Raw genomic sequence first — 27,334 nt, forward strand, 5'->3', positions numbered from 1 at the left:
GGGATGCAGATGTATTCTCAAAATGGAAATCAGGAAGGCAAAAAAAAACACATCAGATAACTTTGACGGAGAAGGTTAAAGAAAATTCAAAGAGATTTTATAAGTACATTAAGGGAAAGAGTAACTAAAGAGAGAATATAGCCCCTCAAGAGGAGAATATATGGTTCCCTAAAAGTGGAGTCCTGGTAGTGAAGTAGGCTGGCCCTCATGAGTCAGGACATTGAATGTAAAAGTTGAGAGGTCATGATGCAGTTGTACAGGACGTGGTGAGGCCCTACTTCTTGTATTATGTTCAGTTTTGGTTGCCCTGCTGTAGGAAAGATTCTGCAAAACTGGGAAGAGTGCAGAAGAGATTTACAAGGACGCTGCCAGGGCTTGAGGGAATGAGTGACAGAGAGAGGATGGACAGGCCAGGATTTTATTCTGTAGAGCATAGAGATGATCTTATTGAGGTGTATAAAATAATAAGGGGCTTAGATAGCCTGATTATACTCGCTCTTTTTTCCCCACAGTTGAAGTATCAAGAACCAGAGGGCATAGATTTAAGGAGATACGGTTAAGATTTAAGAGGGACTTGAAAGGCAACGTTTTCACACAAAGGGTAATATTTTTGTGGAATGAGCTGCCAGACGAAGTGGTTGAGACAGGTACAATAACAACTTTTAAAAGACAGTTGGACGGGTACTTGGATTACAAAGGTTTAAAAGGTCATGCGCTGAACCTTGACAAATGGGACTAGCTTGGATGGGCGTCTTGGTCAGCATTGACTAGTTGGGCTGAACAGCCTGTTCCAGTGCTGTATAAGCTCTATATTGCCATAGCTGATGTTTGGTAATTTGAAAGGGAGTCTTCTTGAGTGATCTTCTATTGTTGATTTCTGCCCCCATAATTTTGCTTCTAATACACAGCTTGCTTTTCAGCTCTGGTGCCCAAGCCTTTGAACCCATCAAAGGGAATTTGGTTGGAAGTTACCTTTAGCACAAAGTTCACTGCTAGGGTACAGGAAACTAGCCCAATCAGTCAGTTGGGCACCAGAGGAGCAGATGGTGAAAAATAGCTCTGAGTCATTGATCCTGGAAATTCTGGCCTTCTTCAAAGTATCATGCAGTAGAAATGGAGGCCATTTAGCCACCACGCCTGTGCTGTCTCTTGGCATGAGCTATCCATGTCGTCCCATCCCCTCAGTCTATGACAAGGGTTCCCAACCTTTTTATGCCATGGGCCCCTACCATTAACCAAGGCATCCATGGAACCCCTGGTCTACTAGAATATTTTCAGTTGTACCTTGGCCCCACTTACAGCAGAGGAGGTATTCAACGTTGGAATGATTCCTTGCTTTGGCTTTTAGGAACTGCTAGATGCAGAGTTCTAAATGTCTGACAGGATGTTGAATGTTCTTTTTCCTGGATGTCTTTATAAAGCTTTTTGAAGCTCTGTTTTAACTGAATGGGCAAGGATCACAGAGTAGACGTTGCTGGTGACTTTCATCTCGTTCACTTGACAGCTGTCCAGTTTCAGCACGTTACCTTGGTAATCGATTGGGGGTGGCAGCTGTCTGTTCCAGCCTGGTGCTTGCTGGTACAGGGTAGCTCATGTGATGTCCTGTCAGCTTCGTTCCACGTGCAGTGCCAGGAAATAATTCAATCCTGACTGTTCTCTGCGCAATGCCCACTGGACAAAAGACAATGGAGTATGATTTATGTGCAAAGACCATTCTCAGACCGTACTCAACATTGTCCAAATAAGAATTATTATGTATTAATAATGTGTCACTCAGTAAGGTTTGCTCTTGCTGTGCAACACAAGAGCTACATGTCCAGTACTCTGTGATGAACAGTTCATTTATGTCTCAGTGTCGAGTACACACTGTATTTTTCAGTGCTGTCCACAGTTTGAATGTATCTAGTAATGTTCCAATCTGCCTCTGGTAATGTATGACCCATGTTTGCCACAGTATCTGCCATTGTATAGCTGATAAGCGTCTGGCCCATATGTACCATATGCCCCACATATCCTTCACTGTTCGCTACTGTATGACTGAGCGTCAGTAATTTAAGGTTCTTGTGTGGTGTCCATTTGTAGTATCACATAATCCATGTATGGATTCTAATGGAATATGGCCTGTATTTTCCTCAGTGTCTGCTTCTTCATGAACTATACCCATCCCAGTGTCTGTATACGGTATGTCATAGTGCCTGGCACCACACTGCCTGTAATTAAAACAGAAAATACTGGACAAGCCCAGGGGTTTAGGCAGCATCAGTAGCAACTACAAGTTAAGGTTTCAGGCTGAAGGTACTTCATCAGAACTGAGAAAGGGAGTAGGCCTCATGTTGGCCTCAGTAACAGAGAAGGTGGGGATGGGCCGTGGAATGTCAGTAATCGAGTGACAGCCGCTGAGGAGGCTGAAGAGAGCTGGATCATACACATCTATACTCAGGTCCTTCTGCAGATGCACAGTGGAGAGCATCCTAACATGCCACATCACTGCATGGTACGGAAACTTCACTGCGGCAGACAGGAACGCTCTACAACTGGTAGCCTAAACTGTCCGATGCCTACCTGTCATCAAGGTCACATATATATACAGAAAGGTGCCAGAAAAGGGCCAGTAACATCATGAAGGATCCCACCCACTTTGCTCATGGACCGTTTGTCCCACTCCCATCAGGGAGGAGGCTACATAGCAGCCACGCCAGGACCTCTAGACTTAAAAACAGTTACTTGCCCCAAGCAGTAAGGCTGATCAACACCTCCACACCCCCAGCCACCGCTACTTTATCATTTCCTGTCAGAGTCACCTTATGTACAGACACTGCTGTGCCTAGCATCACATGATGGACATATAATCAGTCTATGTATATAAGCTATCTTATGTATTAATGTTTATTGTGTTCTTTATCTTATTGTGTTTTTTTTGTGCTGCATCGGATCCGGAGTAGCAATTATTTTGTTTTCCTTTACACTTGAGTTCAGGAAATAACATTAAACAATCTTAAATCTTGAATCTTGAAATGACGCAGCCATTGAATGAACAGTTAAGCTCCTTGGTCTATGTAATGTGATGCTAATGTTGTGAAGTCTGGGTGATAAAAAATAAACTGCTGGTGCAACGAAGCAGGTTGAGCATATCTGTGCAGATAAAAGAATTGTTGATGTTTTGGGTTAAGACCCTGCAATAATCCTGATATAGGGTCTCAACCTGAAATGTCCACAATTCCTTTCCAACTGGAGATGCTGCTCGACCCCCTGAGTTCCCCCAGCAGCTTACTTTTCGCACCAGATTCCAGCAAGTGTAGTCTCCTTGTGTCTCCAAGCGTAGATGGTGTTGTACAGCTCAGCCTACTGGAATGTGGTGAATAGGCCAGAATGAACAAATTAAAAGAAAAATTGATGGTAAATAGTAACTGCCTACTTCTGAAACAAACCAAAGTTTGGAAAATTCAATATTGGGTCATGCAAGCAGTAACATGTCCAGACAAGAAATGAGGTTTTGGCCCTTCAGCCCAAAAATGTCGTGCTGGCCTTTCAACCTTATCTAATTCTTCTCACATAGCCCTCCATTTTTCTTTCATCCATGTACGTAACTAGGAGTCTCTTAAATGTACCTGATGAGCAGATATTTTTTAAAATAATGTTGATTGAGAAATAAATGAAGCCCAGAAAAAATCTTCCCCACTCTTCTTGGATCATTTACCCCCGCCCTGAAAGAGCTGATATGGCATGACAGTGTCAAATTCTAAGCTATAGCATGTCTAACTGTGCAGCAAACCCTCAGTAAACGTTTTGTCCCCTCGTCCCTGGATTGAGAATTGAACCTAAAACATTTGAAGCTCTCCATCTGGTGCCTCTCATCCCAGATGCCCTGTTCCTTGCCTATCTCAGAGTCACAAAGGTTTCCTTGCTCAAGTTCCAATTAAAGCTGTGTTTGAGCCCAATGGTGTAATTGGCACAAATTTAAAAATAAGACCCCAATTCACGCCAGTTTGGGTGCTTTTGACACCTGCACATTAAATATAAAGAGGCAGGAATTGAGCATAATGTATTGAGGAGGTAGCAGAAGTCTGGTTAAAATTCCTCTTCAATAGAATGTGCAGCCTAGTGGGGTGCATCGTCCTCTCTCAAAGCCACAATGAGTTGTTGATCAATCCTTACTGACCTGGACAGGGTTATGGGAGAGACTGGCTACCTGTTGGTGCCTGGTCCCTGAGGGAGGTCTGTGTCTGCAGAACATATAAACCTATGGAAGCTACCCATCCCTTTGTGCCTTGTTCCAGCATGGTTAAACCTACAACTTAACTCCATCTCCCTCTCCTTGTTCTGTTACCCTATTACCTGTGCAAAAATGTAAATTTACTGTTCAAGTTTTCATTTGACCACCAAGTTCAACATCAATTTGTGGGAATAATTTCCACTACGTTTTTTTTTGTTAAGAGGTGCTTCTTGGCAGCAATTCAATAGAGTAAGGCATTAACTTTCATTTATGCCCCCTGTCTAAGACTTGAAGACGTAGCATTCTTCTCTTTGTAGTCTATCAAATCCTCCAATGACACAAGAGCACATTGTGGGCCGAAGGGCCTGTTTTGAGCAGTACTGTTTTATGTTCTATGTTCTAACACCAGAAAATAGCTCAAAGTAATGGGAGATGGAGGAGGAACTGAACGAGTATTTTGCATCAGTCTTCACTGAGGAAGACATCAGCAGTATACCGGACACTCAAGGGTGGCAGGGAAGAGAAGTGTGCACAGTCACAATTACGACAGAGAATGTACTCAGGAAGCTGAATAGTCTAAGGGTAGGTAAATCTCCCGGACCAGATGGAATGCACCCTCGTGTTCTGAAGGAAGTAGCTGTGGAGATTGCGGAGGCATTAGCGATGATCTTTCAAAAGTCAATAGATTCTGGCATGGTTCCAGAGGACTGGAAGATTGCAAATGTCACTCTGCTATTTAAGAAGGGGGCAAGGAAACAAAAAGGAAATTATAGACCTGTTAGCTTGACATGGGTGGTTGGGAAGTTGTTGGAGTCGATTGTCAAGGATGAGGTTACAGAGCACCTGGAGGCATATGACAAGATAGGCAGAACTCAACATGGTTTCCTTAAAAGAAAATCCTGCCTGACAAACCTATTACAATTTTTTGAGGAAATTACCAGTAGGCTAGACAAGGGAGATGCAGTGGATATTATATTTGGATTTTCAGAAGGCCTTTGACAAGGTGCCACACATGAGGCTGCTTAACAAGATAAGAGCCCATGGAATTACGGGAAAGTTACATACGTGGATAGGGCGTTGGCTGATTGGCAGGAAACAGAGAGTGGGAATAAAGGGATCCTATTCTGGTTGGCTGCCGGTTACCAGTGGTGTTCCACAGAGATCAGTGTTGGGCCACTTCTTTTTACATTGTACATCAACGATTTGGATTATGGAATAGATGGCTTTGTGGCTAAGTTTGCTGATGAAACGAAGATAGGTGGAGGGGCCAGTAGTGCTGAGGAAACAGAAAGTCTGCAGAGAGACTTGGATAGATTGGAAGAATGGGCAAAGAAGTGGCAAATGAAATATAATGTTGGAAAGTGTATGGTTATGCACTTTGGCAGAAGAAATAAACGGGCAGACTATTATTTAAATGGGAAGAGAATTCAAAGTTCTGAGATGCAACGGGACTTGGGAGTCCTCATGCAGGATACCCTTAAGGTTAACCTCCAGGTTGAGTCGGTGGTGAAGAAGGCGAATGCAATGTTGGCATTCATTTCTAGAGGAACAGAGTATAGGAGTAGGGATGTGATGTTGAGTCTCTACAAGGCGCAGGTAAGACCTCACTTGGAGTACTGTGGGCAGTTTTGGGCTCCTTATTTAAGAAAGGATGTGCTGACTTTGGAGGGGGTACAGAGAAGATTCACTAGAATGATTCCGGGAATGAGAGGGTTAACACATGAGGAACGTTTGTCCACTCTTGGACTGTATTCCTTGGAGTTTAGAAGAATGAGGAGGGACCTCATAGAAACATTTCGAATGTTGAAAGGCATGGACAGAGTGGATGTGGCAAATTCGTTTCCATGATGGGGGAGTCTAGTACGAGAGGGCATGACTTAAGGATTGAAGGGCGCCCTTTCAGAACAGAAATGCAAAGAAATTTTTTTAGTCAGAGGGTGGTGAATCTATGGAATTTGTTGCCACGGGCAGCAGTGGAGGCCAAGTCATTGGGTGTATTTAAGGCAGAGATTGATAGGTATCTGCGTAGCCAGGGCATCAAAGGTTATGGTGAGAAGGCAGGGGAGTGGGACTAAATGGGAGAATGAATCAGCTCATGATAAAATGGCAGAGCAGACTCAATGGGCCGACTTCTGCTCCTTTGTCTTATGGTCTTATTATACTCTTTTTGCCACCCTTTTGCCCACTCATTCATCTATTTATATACCCTTTCAGAATCACAGCGTGATCTTCCATCTTCCACCTTAGCAATAGCAAATTTGGAAACATTATGCACTGTTACTTCCTCATTAATATAAATACTGAACAATATTCCACTTGAGTCCTCTTTCCTGTCATTTATTCCATCACTTTGCTTTCTGAAGAACAGTTTTTAATCCATTCTGGCACCAACCTCCTCTGTTGCACCTTTTCAAATGCTTTTTGATAATCTAAGTACACTCTATCAACTCTCCCTGTTACATCCTCAAAGGATTTAGGAAAGATTTTCAAACATGATTTTTATTCTTATTTAGTTTTATGTAGAGATACAGCACAGTAACAGACCCTTCTGGCCCAATTACATGCATGTGACTAATTAACCTTCTATCACCCTGTCTTTGGACTGTGGGAGGAAACCAGAGCACCCAGAGGAAACCAACATGGTCATGGGGTACAAACTCCTCAAAGAAAGCGATGGGTGTTGAACCTGGTCGCTGGCTCGGTAAAGGCATTGTACTAGCTGCTATGCAACAATGGCACCCAGTATAATTAAACCTAATCATCATGGTTTTATGATTTAGCTTTCATTAAACTGTGCTGACCAGAATTTATTATATTCAGCTTTCCAAATTGATTAGCTATTTTCTCTTTGAGTACTTAGTCTGGAATCTTATCAATACTAGTTGTTAAACTAAATGGCTTGTACTTCCATGTCTTCTCCCTTTCTCCTTTTGTGAAAAGGGGAGTCACATTGGTTGTTTCCAATCTTCAGTTTCCCTCCCAGACTTCAGCAACTTAACAAAGCTTTAACCAATGGGTCCGCAATTTCTGCAGCCACTTCCTTTAAAAGTCTCATGTGCAATCCATCAAGTCCTGCTGATTCCTCCCCACCCCCATGCATGTGTCTCTCCAATAACTTAGACCATAAAGCAGAGGTGCAGAATTAGGCCATTCAGCCCATCGAGTCTGCTCTGCCATTCCATCATGGCTGATCCCGGATCCCACTCAACCTCATACACCCGCCTTCTCGCCATATCCTTTGATGTCCTGACCGATCAAGAAACGATCGGCTTCCGTCTTCAGTATACCCACGGACTTGTCCTCCACTGCAGTCTGTGGCAGAGCATTCCACAGATTCACTACTCTCTGGCTGAATAAATTACTCTTTACCTCTGTTCTAAAAAGTCACCCCTCAATTTTGAGGCTGTTACCTCTAGTTCTGGATAATCCCAGCATATCCCTTGTCCCTTGTAATTGGAATTTTTATGAATTCAACTATGTGATTTGAAATTAGCCCATCTGATATCTCCCACATTCAACCTATATGCCATTTTTACTTGCTGCTGTTAATTCTTGAAAATGCACATGTATACTTATCTTTCTACTTTTATATCAATAGAAGCTATCGACTGTTTGTTTTAATACACGTTGTTTCCTCAAAATTCATTTTCTCCCTTTTCAGACCATAAGACTATAAGATATAGGAGCAGAATTAGGCCATTTCACCATGGCTGATCCGTCTTTCCTCTCAGCCCCAATCTCCTGCCTTCTCCCCATATCCCTTCATGCCCTGACCAATCAAGAATCTATCAACCTCTGCCTTAAATATACCCAATGACTTGGCCTCCATAGCTGCCTGCGACAATGAATTCCACAGATTCACCATTCTCTTGTTAAAGAAATTCCTCCTCATCTCCATTCTAAAAGAGCGCCCCTCTATTCTGAGGCTGTGTCCTCTGGTCTTAGACTCTCCCATCATAGGAAACATCCTCTCCACATCCACTCTGCCTAGGCTTTTCACCATTCAATAGGTTTCAATGAGGTCACCCCTCATTCTTTGAGATTCCAGTGAATACAGACCCAGAGCCATCAGCTCTTCATATGACAAGCCATTGAATCCCAGAATAATTTCATGAACCTCCTTTGAACCCTCTCCAGTTTCAGCATATCCTTTCTATGATAAGGGCCCCAAAACTGCTCGCAATACTCCAAGTGAGGCCTCACCAGTGCTTTATAAAGTCTTAACTTTACATTCTAGCTTTTATATTCTAGTCCTCTTGAAATGAATACTAACATTGCATTTGCCATCCTCACCACAGACTCAACCTGCAATGTATCCTTTAGGAAACCCTGCATAAGGGCTCCCAAGTCCCTTTGCACCTCAGTTTTTGTATTTTAGAAAATAGTCAACCCTTTCATTTCTTCTGCCAATGGGCTTATGAGTTTTATGAGCTTTTTAGTCTTCTGCTGGATCTTAAATACTTCCCAGGCCTCTGATCTACCTGTATATAACCTTTGTCACTTTGCACACCCTAGTTTTCAATTAGAAGAAAAACTGACTCCTTTGTGGAACTCATCCTGTCTTTCGGGGTGCCTTGTAACGTGTGACAGGCTCACCCTTCAGTGGAGACTGTTGGCTGTGCACAGGCAGTTGTGCTTGACTCCCCGGCAGTTCCATGGCTCCAGTCGGTGATTCTTGTGATGATAGGGGCCACTATCTCAAGCAGATCTCTGCTTGCCTGCTCCACCCTGTGCGCTTTGCACGTTCTCCTCTGTGGAACCAGAATGTAGCCGGAGGGTAAGGCTTTTATTACAGATCTAATGGCATGTTGAGGCCCAAAATCTCTTGACAATTTGTGGCTCTGAGTGAATCACTGTTAAAGGGACTATAGCGAAAACAACATAGCATTCCAGTGCGGACACACTGCCTGCCCTTGTCTCTTGGTCGGCTGTACAATGGCAGGCTGAAACTCTCAAGATATACAAGTGCACACACACACACAAACACACTCATACACACAGGCACAGATGTGTACACAAACACACACGGACAGACACACGCACCGTGGACTAGAGGAGCGTTGCTTTGTTTGTATATACGTACAGTCAGATGACAATGAACTTGAACTTGTATACATGGACCTTCTCTTTTACCAATGGAGCTTTTTAATTCTGCTGCTTCCTATGCTAATTGGTGATAACTCAATTTAAAAATTCTCACCCTTGTGTTCAAATCCCTCCATGGCATTCTCTCTCCACTATCCCGAGAATCTCTTCTGCCCAGCCAACCTTCCAAATCTGGCCTGTTGTCATCCTTCACCTTAGCTGGTCTTCTCAAATCCACCCTGAGTCTCCACTACACCCCCTTACCTTGCACAGCTACTGTCTGCTCTCTTTAAGGATTTGCATTTCACTTCATTGGGTGTCAGTGTAGGTGAGCAAACACGGGACTTCATGTAAGTTTGGATATGGACTTTTCTTGGAACTTAACTTAATGACTATTGACTGAGGTTCAAATGCTTTAGTTCCTCCTGCAGTCCTTAGTTTGCCTCCAGTTTCTTGGGAGGTGTATCCCTCCATTAACTTGCCATATAAAGCGGAGTCCAGTCCAGAGTGGAGTCTGATGATTTAGTTCTCTGGATGAGGTTGGGAAAAAGGCAGGACGTCGGATGAGGATTTCCAGTGGCTGATTTTTTTCCCCTCTCCTCTCCACCCTAGGGATACTGAGGACAATGGAAGGAGCTCAGCTGAGCTGAGGTGAGCAAAATCAGCATTAACAATTTAATTGCCATTAAGGATATTCCTTTTCTGGAATATCATGTTCTGTGTGAGATAGAAAATAAAGAAATTCTGGCAGTGGAATGGGGTTATTCATGATCTCAGGAGGTCTGAAGTAATTCTCAGTGGTGAAGTGCTAATGGAAGTCCTGTTGGTGTTCCAGCGTGGCAACTGATGTTCAAAGTAAATTTGTTACCAAAGTACATGTACTGTATGTCACCATATTAGCCCTGAGATTCATTTTCTTGTGGGCATTCACAGCAAATGGAGAAAACACTAAAGAATCAGTGGAAGACTGCACCCAGCAATAACCAATATGCAAAAACAACAAACTGTGCAAATATAAAAAGAAAAAAAAAAGAAATAATAATAAAATTCCTAGCAATTGAGAAATGAGTGTACTTCGCTATGTCTGTACCTCAGGTTCTACCAGATGAGCTAAGAAAGAAAACCTATAATAATAATAATAATAATAATAATAATAATAGTAAATTCATAAACAATAAATATTGAGAAAATAAGCTGAAGAGTGAGTCCAGAGGTTGTGGGAACATTTCAGTGATGGGGCAAGTGAGGTTTAGTGAAGTTATCCACTCTGGTTCAAAAGCCTGATGGTTGAGGGGTAATAACTGTTCCTGAACCTGATGGTGTGGGACCTAAGGATCCTGTACATCCTTCCTGATGGCAGCAGCAAGAAGAGAGCAGGACCTGGGTGGTGGGAGTCCCTGATGATTGATGCTGCTTTCCTGCGACAGCGCTACATGTAGATGTGCTCAATGGTGGGGAGGCTTTACCCATGACGAACTGGGCCGTATCCACGATTGTATTGTTGGATTTTCCATTCAAGGACATTGGTGTTTCCATAACAGGCTATGATGCAACCAGTCAATATACTCTCCACCACACATCTATAGAAGATTGCCAAAGTTTTAGATATCATGCCAAATCTTCGCAAACTTCAAAGGAAGGAGAGGTGTTGCTGCGCTTTCTTCATAATTGCACTTACCTGTTGGGCCCAAGGCAGATACTCTGAAATGATAACATCAAGGAATTTAAAGTTGCTGACCCTCTCCACCTCTGATCTCCCAATGAGAACTGACAAATGGACTTCTGGTTTCCTCCTCCTGAAGTCAGTAATCAGCTCCTTGGTCTTGCTGACATTGAGTGAGCAGTTGTTATTGTGGCACCACTCAGACAGATTTTCAATCTCCCTCCGATATGCTGATTCATCACCACCTTTAATTCAGCCTATGGCATGGTGTCATCAACAATTTTAACTATGACATTGGAGCTGTACTTAGCCTCACAATCATAGGTATAAAGTGAGTAGAGCAGGGGGCTAAGGACACAGCCCTGTGGTGTACCCGTGCTGACGGAGATTGTGGAGGAGATGTTGTTGCCAATCCAGACTGACTGGGGTCTGCAAGCGAGTATTGTCCAAGTCTGTTTAAGAAGACGTTTGTTATTTTTCTATATTTGTTATGATGATTTGGGAATATTATTTAAAAGAATGAAGCACCAGCAGTTGAAAGACTTTCACCAGGATGTTCTAAAGCCATTGACTACTTGGAAGTGCAGTCAATGGTGTAAAGTTATTTCACAGGCCATAAAATGCTTCAGGACGTTCTGAGATGAGGAGACAAGCTGTTTAAATACAAGTTATGTTTTGTTTCTGTGAGGGACGGTGCTGTTTACCTCAGTGGAATGAGTCAAACACTGCAAGACTCAACAGTCAGCCTGGCTACACTTGCATGCCAAGCTTCATTAATCACGGCCTTCAAAGGAATTTGCACAGGCACTTGAGGGATAATGGCTTAATGTGCTAAGGTGAAAAAAGGGGAAAATGGGCCTGGTGTGACCGCTCCACCAGGAAGTGACAGAGAATAGATTTAGTTATGGTATAGGAATGGCTTCCTAAACCATAACAGTCTTATGATTATATAAACTTAAGATGTTTATAGAACTATAAATGTGTTCATAGAAGATAAAAATAACTTTTTAAAATTTTCTCTATGATTTCCCCTCCTGGTATCCAGGTTATAGTTCATTTTCCAGATCTTCAGAACAATCTTGGGGTTAGCAAAACATCCCATTGTTAGTATCTGTGTCCATCCTGTCAGGTTAACTGCCCAGCGTTCCTCTAACCTACCTTCGATATGGATGACACCTGTCTTCACCTGTGGAGTGAGCGGCATTGGTTGGGTAGGAATGTCATTGGCGATACATCCAAGCTGCATGGATGGAGTTGAGATAAATCTCACCCATACTCCATTTGAATAGCACAACAAGTTCAAGGATTTCAATGTGGTTCAATGTAAAACTTGGTCTGTACCCACAGTTTGAGCAGCTGTGCTGGGCTATGGATCTTGAGTATATGTATGAGGGTGGGGTGGGATTTCAAATGAATAAATTAAAAACCCCAGATTTGCATCAAATATGACCAGGCCAGGCCAGTTAGTTACAGATAAAAGCGAGAAGGTTCATTACTAAGGAATTTTAAAGGCTGACAATCCACTGAGTGTCAGGAAACACAGGAAGCAGTTTCTATTGCTTTCAAGTCCAGCTACTTGACCCTGGTTTTTACAACTATATGTATTGGGATTAGGTCAGGTCAGGTAGCAATGAGTGACAAGCCCTTGTGTCAAGTTTGGATTGAAAGTACTGTATGTTTAGTTGGTAATTCTAAAAAGGCTATTACATCCCCCAATATTGGAGAACTTAATAAATTAGATTTTTGATTTAAGTTCTCCAGCAACAAATTTGTTTTGGTTACAACTGTCCTTGCCATGCATAAATGACATCTGTGGTGCTGCCTTGTCTATGTGGTAAAGTGCTAACATGGTGATTAAGTTCAGATCAGCTTTATTTGGCACATGTACGTGTGCACGTGAAACGCATTGTTTTGTGTCAACAAGCAACACAGTGGGAGGAGGGGCTGGAGGCAGCCCGTAAGTGTCGTCATGCTTCTGGCACCAAAATAGCATGCTCACAACTTGCGAACCCTAACCCGTTCTTCTTTGGACTGTGGGAGGAAACCGGAGCACCCGGAGGAAACCCACGCGGTCACGGGGAGAACGTACAAACTGCTTACAGACAGTGGCAGGAATTGAACCCCCATTGCTGGTCACTGGAGCTCGAACATAAGAACATAAGAAATAGGAGGAGGAGTCAGCCATCTGGCCCGTCGAGCCTGCTCCGCCATTCAATAAGATCCTGGCTGATCTGGCCATGGACTCATCTCCACCTACCCCGTAAACCTTAACTCCCCTACTATGCAAAAATCTATCCAGCCTTGTCTTAAATATATTTACTGAGGTAGTCACCACTGCTTCATTGGGCAAAGAATTCCACAGATTCACCACTCTCTGGGGTAAAAGCAGTTCCTCCTCGTCTCTGCCCTAAATCTCGTCCCCCAAATCTTGAGGCTATGTCCCCCAGTTCTCGTCTCACCTATATCAATCCCTTTCATAGTTTTATATGTTTCTATAAGATCTCCTGTCATTCTTCTGAATTCCAGTGAGTACAGTCCCAGGTGACTCAATCTCTCCTCATAGTCTAACCCGTTCAACTCTGGAATCAACCTGGTGAACCTCCTCTGCACGGCCTCCAAAGCCAGTATATCCTCCCTCAAGTAAGGAGACTAAAACAGCACGCAGTGCTCCAGGTGCGGTCTCACCAGTACCCTGTACATTTGCAGCATAACCTCCCTGCTCTTGAATTCAATCCCTCTAGTAATGAAGGTCAACTTTCCATTTGCCTTCTTGATAGCATGCTGTACCTGCAAACCAACCTTTTGTGATTCATGCACAAGCACTCCCAAGTCCCTTGGCACTGCAGCGTGCTGCAATTTTTTTTACCGTTTAAATAATAATCTGATCTTCCTTTTTTCCTTCTAAAGTGGATGACCTTGCATTTACGAGCATTGTACTTCATCTGCCAGACCTTTGCCCACTCAGTTAACCTATCTATATCTCTCTGCACAATTTGCTTTTCCACTCAATTTAGTATCATCAGCAAACTTAGATACACGACACTCTTTCAGATTGTAAGCATTATGCCAACTGCCATGTTACCATGGTGACGGTGCTGGCGAACACTCATCGAGTGTAAATTGGAATTAGTGAGAACATGTCATCAGTCAGTGAGAAGACAGTACTGCCATTTTGAACTACTTAACACCAAGCTTGCATGGGTAAGGCCTACCTATTACTCATCCCATCAAATGATACCTCATCAGCACTGGGGTGAATTAAAATGATAATCACTACCATGCCTTCCTGTTTGTTACAATAATTCTACTTCTGTGGCTTTTGCAGTTTTATAATTGTTTCATCTTGTAAACGTTTACAGGGATTAGTGAGGCAGGAGCTGAAAAGTGTTTTACTGATTTGGAGGCTTCTGCACAATTACTGTCAGACACTGGTGCATTAGGAGATGTTTCCATTTGGGAACACGACTGGGAGAATGGGCAGGGGTCACTGAGATCAGCACCGGCACATTCTGGACAAGAAAGGTGGAGGAGGGATGCCGGCGCAATAGCGTAGCAGTTAGCGCATCGCTTTACAGCGCCACTTTTCACCGATCAGTGTTCAATTCAAGTCACTGCCTGTAAGGAGTTTGTACTTTCTCCCTGTGACCAATTTCAGGTCACTGCCTGTAAGGAGTTTGTACTTTCTCCCTGTGACCATTGCACCCAGCACAATCCTTGCTGATTTGATTTGACGTAAACCAGCATTTCACTGTATGTTTCGATATACATGTGACAAGTAAAACTAAGCTAATCTTATCTTGCCTAAACCCAAGGACGTGTCTACACAGTAAAGATGTCCTTAGTGAAATCATCCACCTGCTGAAGACAGACCCCTCCCGGCTGTGCTGCCCGCTAATGTTCGCTCGGTGGAAGAACAAGCTGGACCAGAATATCATCCCATGCACCATTAATCTACAGGCCATGCCATTCAGGAACTTAGGCTATATTGTATATTTTTTGCTATCATAACCATATGTGCTGTGTGCTGTTAGCAACCTGTTTTGCAACTTGACTTCAGAGGAATGCTGTTTCATTTGGCTATTCATGTATGGTTGATGATAATTAAACCTAAATTTCACTTGCAAACTGAGAACAGGGCAAAAACTGCATTGCCAATGGCTATCAGGGTCTCCTCTTGGAGGAAACTGCAGGCAAAGAACCTCAAGGAGTTCTAATCCTATAAGATTTATCTGCTGCAGATGGTGTATGTGCCCATTTCATACTTTACCTGTCAGATAGCCGAGGAATGGCAGTCTGATCAATCTGGGAATGAATACCCCTCATATTCTTGAGTAGGAGTTTTCGCTCATTTTGAGCCCTGCATGTCTCATGAATAGTAATTGTCCCTGTTACAATCTCCTTCTTCCATGGAGATTGGGAATTGTAAGTTTCCCTCTAATTATCATGTGCTCTGCCTGGGCATGCAGACATGGTGCCGAAGAAGATGGCGCCAGCGGACAACGCAACCAAGGGCAACATCCTTCAGACGGTTTACGAAACTACTTCCTTCACTTCTTTTACATCTTTTTCATTCAAATGTGGTTCTGCTACTGTTGGAGTTTGCAATCTACATTTTGATGGTGTGCTTTCAGGCTAATTGAGCAGACTGGTTCCAAGGGTGTTTGGTGAGGCTTCGAGTGAAGCGTGCAGCCTTGGGCCAATAAGCCTGGAGACAGGGCGCGAGCCCGTGATCGACTCTATTTCTCACCAATTAAAGCACTGAGCAAAATTGAAGTCATCAAGGCGAGAGCGGAAGGCAAGCAGGTGTTCTGCATTGTCTACCAGCCTCTGCTCGGTGCTGCCGGAGGAGGGTGTCTGTGTGTAACGGTCTCTCCCTCCCCCTCCCCTTCCTTGATGCTGTTGGAGGATGGTGCTGGAGTTCTGGGTCTTGGGCAAGCTTTAATCAACGTGGTTTGTGGATTGGATTCTGTAGTTGACGTTTTGATACGTTTCATATTATGATATGTTTCTGGTCTCTGGTTGCTCCTTTTTTTGTGCTATTTTGTGCAGTTTTGATAAGGGCGGCTTGCAGAAAATGAACGACACAGTGCTAGAGTAAACTGAACTGAGCCAAACTGAATATGCTTGGACTCTTTCGATGACTTTTGTGGATTGGGGTTTATGTTCTGTGTTTTTTGCTCGTTTTTTGCCATTTGTGTGATCTGTGTTTTTATTTGCACGTGGGGGTGGGGTTGATATTGTTCTTTGAACAGGTTCCATGGTTTTTCTTGTCTGTGGGAAGATGAATCTCAGGGTTGTACACTGCATACATACTTCAATAATAAATGTACTTTGAACCTTTGAATTGCCTTGTCCCACATAAGAAAGGGGAAAGTCTCCTACAATCTCATGGCAATGATCATTGACAGGAGATTACAGTACACTCCCTCCTGTTGAATAAGCTGGCAGTGTGTGCAAAAGTTTACAGTAATGTCAACTACAGTAGAGGATATGGATATCAGAGATAAGTCCTGTCTGAGATGGTCACTATCTGCTTATATTGTGCTCACTAGGCATGGGTTAATTGCATATGATGATCACACATCCATGTCGAGAAAACCCATTGTATGTAGCCCCAGTGTATTTTGTGCATCCAAATATGAGAGATTCAAGCTGGTCATGTCGTGCACAATTCCCATGATGTTATGCAGTTTTAAAGAAATGTGATGCTATCAACATGAAACATTTCCTCTGCTCAGATCTAACCTGTTTCAGAGATAGAAAAGCAAAAGCCGGACGCTTGAATCAATAAGAGCCCAATTATGCTATCTGTGCCTGCATTCTCTATATTAGACGTGGCTAATTATTTACTGGCATTCAGCAAGAAAGCCATATGGAATGTAACTGATATGCAGTTAATCTGCTAAAGACGTTCCATGTCTGTACACGGGACTGACCTGTTGCTGAATTTGAGGAGCATTCTTCAATTTTTTTTCCTGGATTGTTTGGTTCTGCTGTGAATCCTGATTTCTGAACCAGGAATGCCACCAACCCATGAACACTGCCTGCTAATTTTTGCTCTCTTTGCACTGCTTATTTAATGTAATTTTACATAGTCACACTCACTCAGTGGCCACTTTATTAGGTACAGGAGTGGAACCTGGTGTGATCTTCTGCTGCTGTAGCCCATCCACTTCAAGGTTCATGCTCTTCTGCACAGTACTGCTGTAACGTGTGGTTATTTGAGTTCCTGTCAGCTTGAACCAGTCTGGCCATTCTCCTCTGACCTCTCTCATTAACAAGGCATTTTTGCTTGCAGAACTGCCTCTCACTGGACTCCATTTTTTTTTTTTTGCTTTTCACACCATTCTCTGTAAACTTTAGAGACTGCTGTGCATAGAAATCCCAGGAGATCAGTAGTTTCTGGGATACTCAAACCACCCCATCAGGCACCAACAATCATTCCACGGTCAAAGTCACTTAGATCGCATTTCCTCCCCATTCTGATGTTTGGTCTGAACAACAACTGAACCTCTTGGCCATGTCTGCATGCTTTTATGCATTGAGTTGCTGCCACATGATTGGCTGATTAGATATTTGCATTAACGAACAGGTGTACCTTATAAAGTGGCCACTGAGTATATATATTTCTCATTGTAATTTATAGTTCTGATGTATTGCACTGTACTGCTGCCGCAAAACAACAAACTTTATGGCATATTGCATGTCAGTGATAATAAACTATGATCTGATTCAGATTTTGATTGTTTCTGCAAGCATCAGCCTCTGGTACCTAACCAAGTGCACATCCACTATTTGTCAGGGTCAGTAAACTGTGCCCAGCTGTTCATCTGCAGTAGAAACCCCTGTTTAGATTCTTTACACAAGATGTCATTTCGTCCTTTACCAGTGCTCAGCAGACTGTGGGCAGGTTAATATTCACGAGGAGTGAAATCAGTTATCGGGACCACAGAGTCATCAAATTATCATTGAAAACTCTGCTTGGGGGAAGGTAACTTTTATCAGAATCAACCTCACAAGCTTTGAAAGTGGTTTATCGATTCACCAAGCTGTGAGTAAACAGGGAAACAAAAGGAATAACAGCCCACAAAATGAAAAAGTAAAGCAAGTCCTGATGAAGGGTCTCAGCCCAAAACGTTGGCTGTCTATTCATTTCCATAGATGCTGCCTGACCTGCTGAGTTCTTCCAGCATTTTGTGTGTGTTGCCAAGGAATATGACACACTTGAAAAAAAATTGCATGTCATGGAGATGAACAGGGAAGTCGGAAAGGAATAGAAATTTCATGTTGTGTTCTTTTTGAGGTTCAGAAGTTAAGACTGGGAACTTGTTGAGGTGTTTAAGGTAATATAGGAGGATGCTAGGCTAGAAAGAGATGAACTGTTCCCTCTGGTGTGGGAGAGACCGGTATAAGGGTCTTCTTATTCTGCCTCTCTCCCACACCAGAGGAAATAGTCTCTTCAGGTTTTAAGATTTTAAGGTACGAGTACCTTAAAATCACAGCAAACCTTAAAAGCAAATGAAGGAAATACATTTTCCTTCAGTGGATGGTATGAGTTTATCTTTTGAAGATTTATGACTGTTTAGTAGTCAAGATAAACGAGCAGATTTGTGTTAGATACAGGAAATGGATCAGAAATGGGAAAAAAAATCCTGGCAAAATAAACCAATTCTTGTTTTGCTTCATTCACTTCAGAGTTTTCCGGCACAACATCCCCATTCTGCACTCTAATTACAAAGCTGTTTATAATTGTCCTTCGAACTTCACCACGCCGCCCTGGCTTCAAAGGCAGGGAGAGGAAAGGTTTCAGAATTCCGAGATGGTTCCTTGTGCGCTGCATCGCTGGGATTCTGTGACTGGGCCACAGATTCCACTCCAGGTTTTCCGGCCAGCTTTCCTCTCCTTTTACGCCCGTGCACTTGATCCATGTTTGCATTTGCCAAAGTTTCACAGAGATACAGAGAGAGAGAGATTGCTGTCAGTCGGTCTTACGGATAGAGGCAGCCTCCACTTAATGTCACCTTACACCTAAACTCTCTTGAAAATGAGAACAAAGAAGAAAGTGTTCCCAGTTCTTTTGTGTTGGGAATAGTGACCTGGGCTTCACCTAAACCGATGGCTTCTAATTGTAACAAGAAGTGTGGCTGGTGAGTGTGCAGAGGGCACTGAGTGCTTTCAGTACTTCCCTCCTTCCCTTTCTCCTCCCTCCATCCCTCTCTCCTTCCCTCCCTCCCTCTCTCCTTCCCTCCCTCCCTCTCTCCTTCCTTCCCTCTCCTTCCCTCTCTCCCTCTCTCCCTCCCTCCCCCTTTCCCTCCCTCTCTCCCTCCCACTTTCCCTCTCTCTCTTTCCTTCTCTCTCTGTCTCTTCGATCTGTCCAAAGGCGAAAGCTCTCCTTTTTTTGTAAGCATCAACTATTTCCCCAGTGGGCAGGGAAGGGCATTCTGTGATTGTTGGTTGGACACAGCTTGTGTGATGTCCAGTGTTAGATGCGGAGGGCAAACTGACCCGTGAGCTCCTGGCACCTGGGAGGCGACCTTTAAACCCTTCTCTGACTCCACGCCCTCACACAGTTTGCTAGCAACAGGTCTGAAACTATTAACCTCTCAAGGGCTGGAGTACAGAATTAGAATGTTTCAAAAAAAAGGATTTAAATAAGAGTTTGCCGAAGATAATAAAAGGCTTTGCGAAAGGCTAATGTGGTTTCACAAACAAGAGAAAATCTGCAGATGCTGGAAATCCAAGCAACGCACACAAAATGCCGGAGGAACAGTCGACATTTCGGGCCGAGACCGTTCATCAGGACTGGGGGAGAAAAGATGAGGAGTCAGGATAAGAAGGTGGGGAGAGGTGGAGGAAGAAACACAAGGTGATAGCTGAAACTAGGATGGGGAAGAGATGAAGTAAAGAGCTGGGAAGTTGATTGGTGAGAGAAATACAGGGCTGGAGAAGGGGGAATCTGATAGGAGAGGACCGAAGGCCATCGGAGACAGAAAAAGGGGGAGGAGCACCAGAGGGTGGCGATGGGCAGGCAAGAAGGTAAGGTAAGAGAGGGAAAAGGGGATGGGGAATGGAGAAGGGGTGGAATTACCAGAAGCTTGAGAATTCAATGTTCATGCCATCGGGTTGAAGGCTGCATAGTCGGAATATAAAATGTTGCTTCTCCAACCTGAGTGTGGCCTCATTACGACAGTGGAGGAGGCCAGGGATGGACATGTGAAAATGGGAATGGAAAGTGGAGATCCTACTTTTTCTGGTGCTTGGAACTTGGCAAATCAGTCTCCTAATCTATGCCTGGTCTCATCGATATACAGGAGGCCACACCGGGAGCACTGGATACAGTACGTGACCCCCACAGACTCACAGGTGAAGTGTCGCCTCACCTGGAAGGACTGTTTGGGGCCCTGAATGGTAGTGAGGGAGGGTGTAGGAGCAGGTGTAGCACTTGTTCTGCTTGCAAAGGTAAGTGCCAGGAGGGAGATCAGTGGGGAGTGGCGAGTGGACAAGGGAGTCATGTAGGGAGCGATCCCTGTGGAAATCAGAAAGTAGGTGAGGAGGGAAAGATGTGCTTGGTGGTGAGATCCCATTGGCGATGGCGGAAGTTATGGAGAATTATGTGATGGATGTGGAGGCTGGTGGGGCAGTAGGTGATGACAGGAGGAACCCTATCCGTGGTAGGATGGCAGGAGGATGGGGTGAGAGCAGGCGTGAGCAAACCAGGGTTTGAGTCCATCCTGATGATGTTTCCACAGCTTTTTTTCCAAGATTTTCAATTACTTTTGGAGATTATGCTCCTGCTTTCTCTTTCCTACCAACAGAAATTGCTTTTTATGATCTCCCTTTTCAAATACTTTATTATTGTATATGCTTCCACTATATCTCAAGGGATTACAATTAATATTCAAAGCAGGAGGTACAAGATCTTGAAGACCCACAATCAACATTTTAGGAACAACTTCTCCCCGTCTGCGGTCAGATTTTTGAACGGTCTATGAACACCACTTCACTATTCCTCTTTTACACTATTTATTTATTGTAACTTATAGTGATGTTCATGTCTTGCTCTGTACTGCTGGCACAAAGCAACAGATTTCACGATTTGTGTCAGTGATAATAAGCCTGATTCTGATTGTAAAATTCAACATTGTCACCTCGCCTTAGCATTGTTCTACAAGATGAATATTAGTAACAGTTGTGCTTTATTTAGACCTCAAGGCCCAGTCCACCGCAGGCCAGGTGACTCGGTCCCAATGCTGCTATCTCACTGCGCCATTTGGAGAAAGGACCGGTTATGTTCCACGTGTCCTGTTGACATGCTCCCTGCACAGATTCTTCACATTGTTGTCCATTTACAGCATCTCTCCCTATACTCGCCATGTAATAGCACAGCAAAGCTGTTAACAAAGTGTGGGGTATTTCCAAGACTCGTGCTCAATGCAGGTTCCTGCTTTCATTCGGTATTGTAAATATAATGCAGTACTGAGCCAAGCCAATTACAAAGCTCATCATAAAGATAAAGATTCCTTCGCTACATTGACGACTGCATTGGCGCTGCTTCCTGCACGCATGCAGAACTCGTTGACTTTATTAACTTTGCTTCCAACTTTCACCCTGCCCTCAAATTTACCTGGTCCATTTCCGACACCTCCCTCCCCTTTCTAGATCTTTCTGTCTCTGTCTCTGGAGACAGCTTATCCACTGATGTCTACTATAAGCCTACTGACTCTCACAGCTATCTAGACTATTCCTCTTCTCACCCTGTCTCTTGCAAAAACGCCATCCCCTTCTCGCAATTCCTCCGTCTCCGCCGCATCTGCTCTCAGGATGAGGCTTTTCATTCTAGGACGAGGCAGATGTCTTCCTTTTTTAAAGAAAGGGGCTTCCCTTCCTCCACTATCAACTCTGCTCTTAAACGCATCTCCCCCATTTCACGTACATCTGCTCTGACTCCATCCTCCCACCACCCCACTAGGAATAGGGTTCCCCTGGTCCTCACCTACCACCCCACCAGCCTCCGGGTCCAACATATTATTCTCCGTAACTTCCGCCACCTCCAACGGGATCCCACCACTAAGCACATCTTTCCCTCCCCCCCCCTCTCTGCATTCTGCAGGGATCGCTCCCTACACAACTCCCTTGTCCATTCATCCCCCCCATCCCTCCCCACTGATCTCCCTCCTGGCACTTATCCATGTAAGCGGAACAAGTGCTACACATGCCCTTACACTTCCTCCCTTACCACCATTCAGGGCCCCAAACAGTCCTTCCAGGTGAGGCATCACTTCACCTGTGAGTCGACTGGGGTGATATCCTGCGTCCGGTGCTCCCGATGTGGCCTTTTATATATTGGTGAGACCCGACGCAGACTGGGAGACCGCTTTGCTGAACATCTACGCTCTGTCCACCAGAGAAAGCAGGATCTCCCAGTGGCCACACATTTTAATTCCACATCCCATTCCCATTCTGACATGTCTATCCACGGCCTCCTCTACTGTAAAGATGAAGCCACACTCAGGTTGGAGGAACAACACCTTATATTCCGTCTGGGTAGCCTCCAACCTGATGGCATGAACATCGACTTCTCTAACTTCCGCTAAGGCCCCACCTCCCCCTCGTACCCCATCTGTTACTCATTTTTATGCACACATTCTTTCTCTCACTCTCCTTTTTCTCCCTCTGTCCCTCTGAATATACCTCTTGCCCATCCTCTGGGTCCCCCCCCCCCCGTCTTTCTTCCCGGACCTCCTGTCCCATGATCCTCTCGTATCCCCTTTTGCCTATCACCTGTCCAGCTCTCGGCTCTATCCCTCCCCCTCCTGTCTTCTCCTATCATTTTGGATCTCCCCCTCCCCCTCCAACTTTCAAATCCCTTACTCACTCTTCCTTCAGTTAGTCCTGACGAAGGGTCTCGGCCTGAAACGTCGACTGCACCTCTTCCTATAGATGCTGCTTGGCCTGCTGCGTTCACCAGCAACTTTGATGTATGTCGCATAAAGATAAAGATTTGCTTTATTTGTTCATATGTACCTAAAAACATACAGTAAAAAGCGCCATTTGCATCAAATCAAATCAGCGAAAATTGTGCTAGGCAGCCTGGAAGTGATGCCATCCTTCTGGTACCAGCATTGCATGCCCACATCTCACTAACCCTGACCCATATGGCTTTGGACTGTGGGAGGAAACCGGAGCACCCGGAGGAAACCCACACGGTCACGGGGAGAACGTACAAACTCCTTACAGGCCACGGCGGGGATTGAACCCCGATCTTACTGCTGGCGCAGTAAAATCGGTAAAGCTGCACAGTACAATTCTTGTTTTATTTCGAGCTTGTTGACCCTTGCTGGGTACAATACGGTATGATGTACTCTTCTTGGTGAACTGAGGGGCTTCAACCAGACCGTCACTTGCTGATATTTGCTGAAAGTCAGGTACAATGAGAACTCTACTCAATGGAGAAACTTTCTGACATTAAGTAACTCACCGGTAGGTTTTCACAGCAACATCATGGACAAGTGTCTCACACCCAACCCTTGAACCTAACCCTTTGGCCTTGTCTCCGAGTGCCTCACTTTTCCTTGCATTTCTCTGTCCCTCCGATTCCTGATTCTTCATTGAATTCCTGGAAACACTCAAGTCATGTGTTAGCTCGTCCTCCCAGTGACAAGCAAAATCATTACTAATATCCATGTTGCAAAGCAATATTAACGGTAGATGGCAATGTTGCATCTTAACCATGAATATTTGTGGTCGATTAAGGTCTAGTGGAAGCAATGAGGCCACTCTCAGGTTGGAGGAGCAACACCTCATATTCCATCTGGGTAGCCTCCAACTTGATGGCATGAACATTGATTTCTCCAACTTCCAGTAATTTCTTCGCTGTCCACCTTCTCTCTTTTTCCATTCCCCATTCTAGCTCCCCTCTTACCCCTTCTTTTCTTCTCATCTGTCCATCACCTCCCGTTGGTGTCCCTCCTTCCCTTTCTCCCAAGGTCCACTCTCCCCTCCTATCATATTCCTTCTTTTTCAGCCCTTTACCTTTTCCACCCCATCACCTCCCAGCTTCTCACTTCATCCCACTCCACCACCCACCTGCCTTCCCCCTCACCTGGTTTCACCTATCACCTTCCAGCTTACACTCCATCCCTTCCCCTTTATTAAGGCCTCTTCCCCTTCCTTCTCAGTCTTGAAGAAAGGTCTCGGCCTGAAACTTTGACTGTTTATTCACCTCCATAGACGTTGCCTGACCTGCTGAGTTCCTCCAGCATTTTATGTGCGTTGCTCCGGATTTCCAGCATCTGCAGAATCTATTCTGTTTATTTGAAAATAGATGTATTTGAAAAGGGAGATAATGAAAAGCTATTTCTGTTGGTCGGAAACCCCCGGGGAAAGAGGAAGGAGGAGTATAATCTCCAAAAGTAATTGAAAATCTACAGAAACTAGAAATCTGAAATAAAGCCAGAATACACTGCATACACAACAGGTCAGGCAGCATCTGTGGAAAGAGAAACAAAGTTAACATTTCATGTCAAAGATGCACCGACAGAACTCTTAATCAACCTGAAACATTAACTGTTTCTCTTTCCACAGATGCTGCCTGACTTCCCCTGAGTGTTTTGAGCATTTCCTGTTTTTGATTCTAACTTTTGTTTGACTATTAAGAATTAGTTGTAGTTTTCTAGGCTGATTTTATTTTAATTTACTGTATCCAAGGATACTTAGATTTATAGATCAAAGGTGAACTGTTGAGATGCAAGTCATCAATAATATCATGGAATGCTCAAAAACCATTGAGGAACTGAACCGATTTCTGTTTTCTACAACTTAAATTGGCCAAGCTATTGTTCCTGAAGTATTTCTGTGAATCGAAAGATACAGTAGAGTCGTGTTTAGCGCAATGCTACTACAGCTCGTGGCGTCAGAGTTCAGACTTCAATTGTGTCACTGTCTGTACGTCTTCCCCATGGAATGCACGGGTTTCCTCCAGGTGCTCCAGTTTCCTCCCACGTTCCAAAGATGTACTAGTTAGTAGGTTAACTGGTCATTGTAAATTGTCCTGAGATTAGCCTCGGATTAAATCAGTGGGTTGTTGCTAAGCAATGCAGCTCATTGGGATGGAAGGGTCTGTTCCACGCTGTATCTCTTAAATAAATAAAGAATGAATAAGATTTTGGAACTTCTCATTATAAAGTATTGGCTCAAACATAAACTATTTAACAGAATTATATGTCTCAATGCAATTTGTACATAATGGTGATCTGATTAACTCTATAATAACCTACACTTACAAAGTGATGTTAATAAAGTTTCCCACTGCACCAGGAGTGCTGACAAACTGTAAAGAGATTGGTGTAGAAAGCTACAGAGCTGAAAAGCTAGTACCATACTAGTATACCTAACACCTTCAGAACCGGTGAAATACTGCCCGTTGACTTTGGGTATACACAAGGTTTAGAAAATGCTGAAACTCTTTTCATTTAATTAAGCCAACTTTAACTTCAGCCCCTTGCATACAGTGAAAATGAGATTGGTATCAGTTACACCTGGTCACAAGGTTGTTGTCTGAGCTGCGTACACCCAACTCGCCCCAGCAAGTCCAGTTTCCTATAAACTCCAGTGTTTTTCTATCATTTATGGTTTTAATTACATAGGACAGATGTCGCTACCAGCCGTCAGCACCTTATGCGACAGACACGTAAGCTTGCTTAATGATGAGGGTAGGTATTACTGTTTGGCATTTTCCCCTTGTGTGTTGCTCATTAGACACAGAACATCCCACACATGAATAGCCATTAATTTCATATACCATTTGAAGTCTTATCTCTTGCGAGTGTCTCCATAACAACTTATCTTATTTGCAGCAGATTACTCTCTTTCAATCTACCTGATCACTGTTTACCATGCTTCTTATCTCTTCCCATGGACAGTTAACGTTTCTTGTTCTCCCGGCCTGACCTTGAATAGCAGTTGGAGAATGGGGAAAGATTACTATGTTTGTTCCATCTGGCAAAGCCGCACTTACACATAAAGATAGGATGGCCCCTTCGGTGTGCGCTGCAAGGAAAATGGTCTGCTTTCCAATTTGGATGGTATTGCAATTCTATCCTTGATTTTTTTCAGTAACATATGAAATTAATTATTCAATATTTTACCGTCATTGGGATGGTGACTGTAGTGATTGGTGATTTATGGTTTTCAGCAGAAACTGTAAGAGGTATGTCTCCATGGTGGCCTTGGTAATTCTGAACATAGTGCAAACCACAAATTTCACGATATATGTCACTAGTTAATAACTTGATGCTGAATCTGACTCCAACCTTTGCTTTTGCTTCAAGCCTGCGAACTATATGTTATAATTATGTGGTTCTGTCAGTGTTAGTCTTTGGTTTGCCCTGTTTTTTTCTGTGATATCATTCTGGAGGAACGTTGTATCATTTCTTAATGCATGCATTTCTAAATGAAAATAAACGAGGACTGAGTGTCCGCATAATCTTAAAAAAAAGCAAGCACCACTCTCGTGTCTACATCTATTTTCACCCCTCGGTTTGTTCACACTGTCGATGAAAGTCTGATGTCAATAAGCCTAGTTTGAGAAATGTAATTAAACCACTTCGATTTCTGCAAGGGTAGATTTGAAGGTTAAAGGCCATAAGATATTGGAGCAGAATTAGGTCACTTGTCCCATTGAGTCTGCTCCGCCATTCGATCATAGCTGATATATTATCCCTCTCAATCCCATTCTCCCGCCTTCTCCCTGTAACCTTTGATGCCCTTACTAATCAAGAACCTATCAATCTCCACTTTAATTATATCCAATGACTTGGCGTCCACAGCCGTCTGTGGCAATGAATTCCATTCCACAGATTCACTATCCTCTGGCTAAAGAAATTCCTCCTCATCTCTGTTCTAAAGGGACATCCTTCTATTCTGAGGCTGTGCCCTCTGCTCCTAGACTCTCCCACTATAGGAAACATCCTTTCCATGTTCACTCTATGTAGGTCCTTCAACATTCAATAGGTTTCAATGAGATCCACCCCCACCCCCCACCAAAGAAGCTGTGTTAAATTTATAGAACCTTGACGAGGAAAAAAGATTTGCAGGACATTCAGAAACTCGAGTTAGTAGAACAGTACCAGAACTGAGGGAGAAATAGTGCAGATACACTAAAGAAGAAACTATATAAGCATCAGGCGAAAGGGATAGAAACTACATTGGGAGGATTAGACAAGTTAAGGTGGAAAGAGGATTGTGTGGATCATAAGTTCTGGTCCAGAACTGGTGGCCTGCTTCTGAGCCATAAATACTTTCTAGTTTTCAGGTGGATCCAAGACTTTTATGTTAACGTGGAAATTACATTAAGTTGTTTTCCTCATCCCTAC

General features: G+C 43.7%; 1 protein-coding gene across 14 annotated transcripts in view; it reads left to right on the forward strand.

The window, feature by feature from the left end:
- LOC134340769 (pleckstrin homology-like domain family B member 1) overlaps positions 1 to 27,334 on the forward strand; it is a 412,363-nt gene that overhangs the window by 367,868 nt on the left and 17,161 nt on the right. For 11 of the 14 annotated variants that reach the window (XM_063038256.1, XM_063038261.1, XM_063038263.1 and 8 more), the window contains one exon: positions 9,911 to 9,949. The exons of the other annotated variants lie outside the window; for them this stretch is intronic. In XM_063038256.1, coding sequence (XP_062894326.1) covers positions 9,911 to 9,949 — 39 coding nt within the window. The remainder of the gene's footprint in view (positions 1 to 9,910; positions 9,950 to 27,334) is intronic. 14 annotated transcript variants of the gene reach the window in all.

This window comes from Mobula hypostoma, chromosome X2, assembly GCF_963921235.1.
Source record: "Mobula hypostoma chromosome X2, sMobHyp1.1, whole genome shotgun sequence".
Lineage (NCBI taxonomy): Eukaryota > Metazoa > Chordata > Chondrichthyes > Myliobatiformes > Myliobatidae > Mobula > Mobula hypostoma.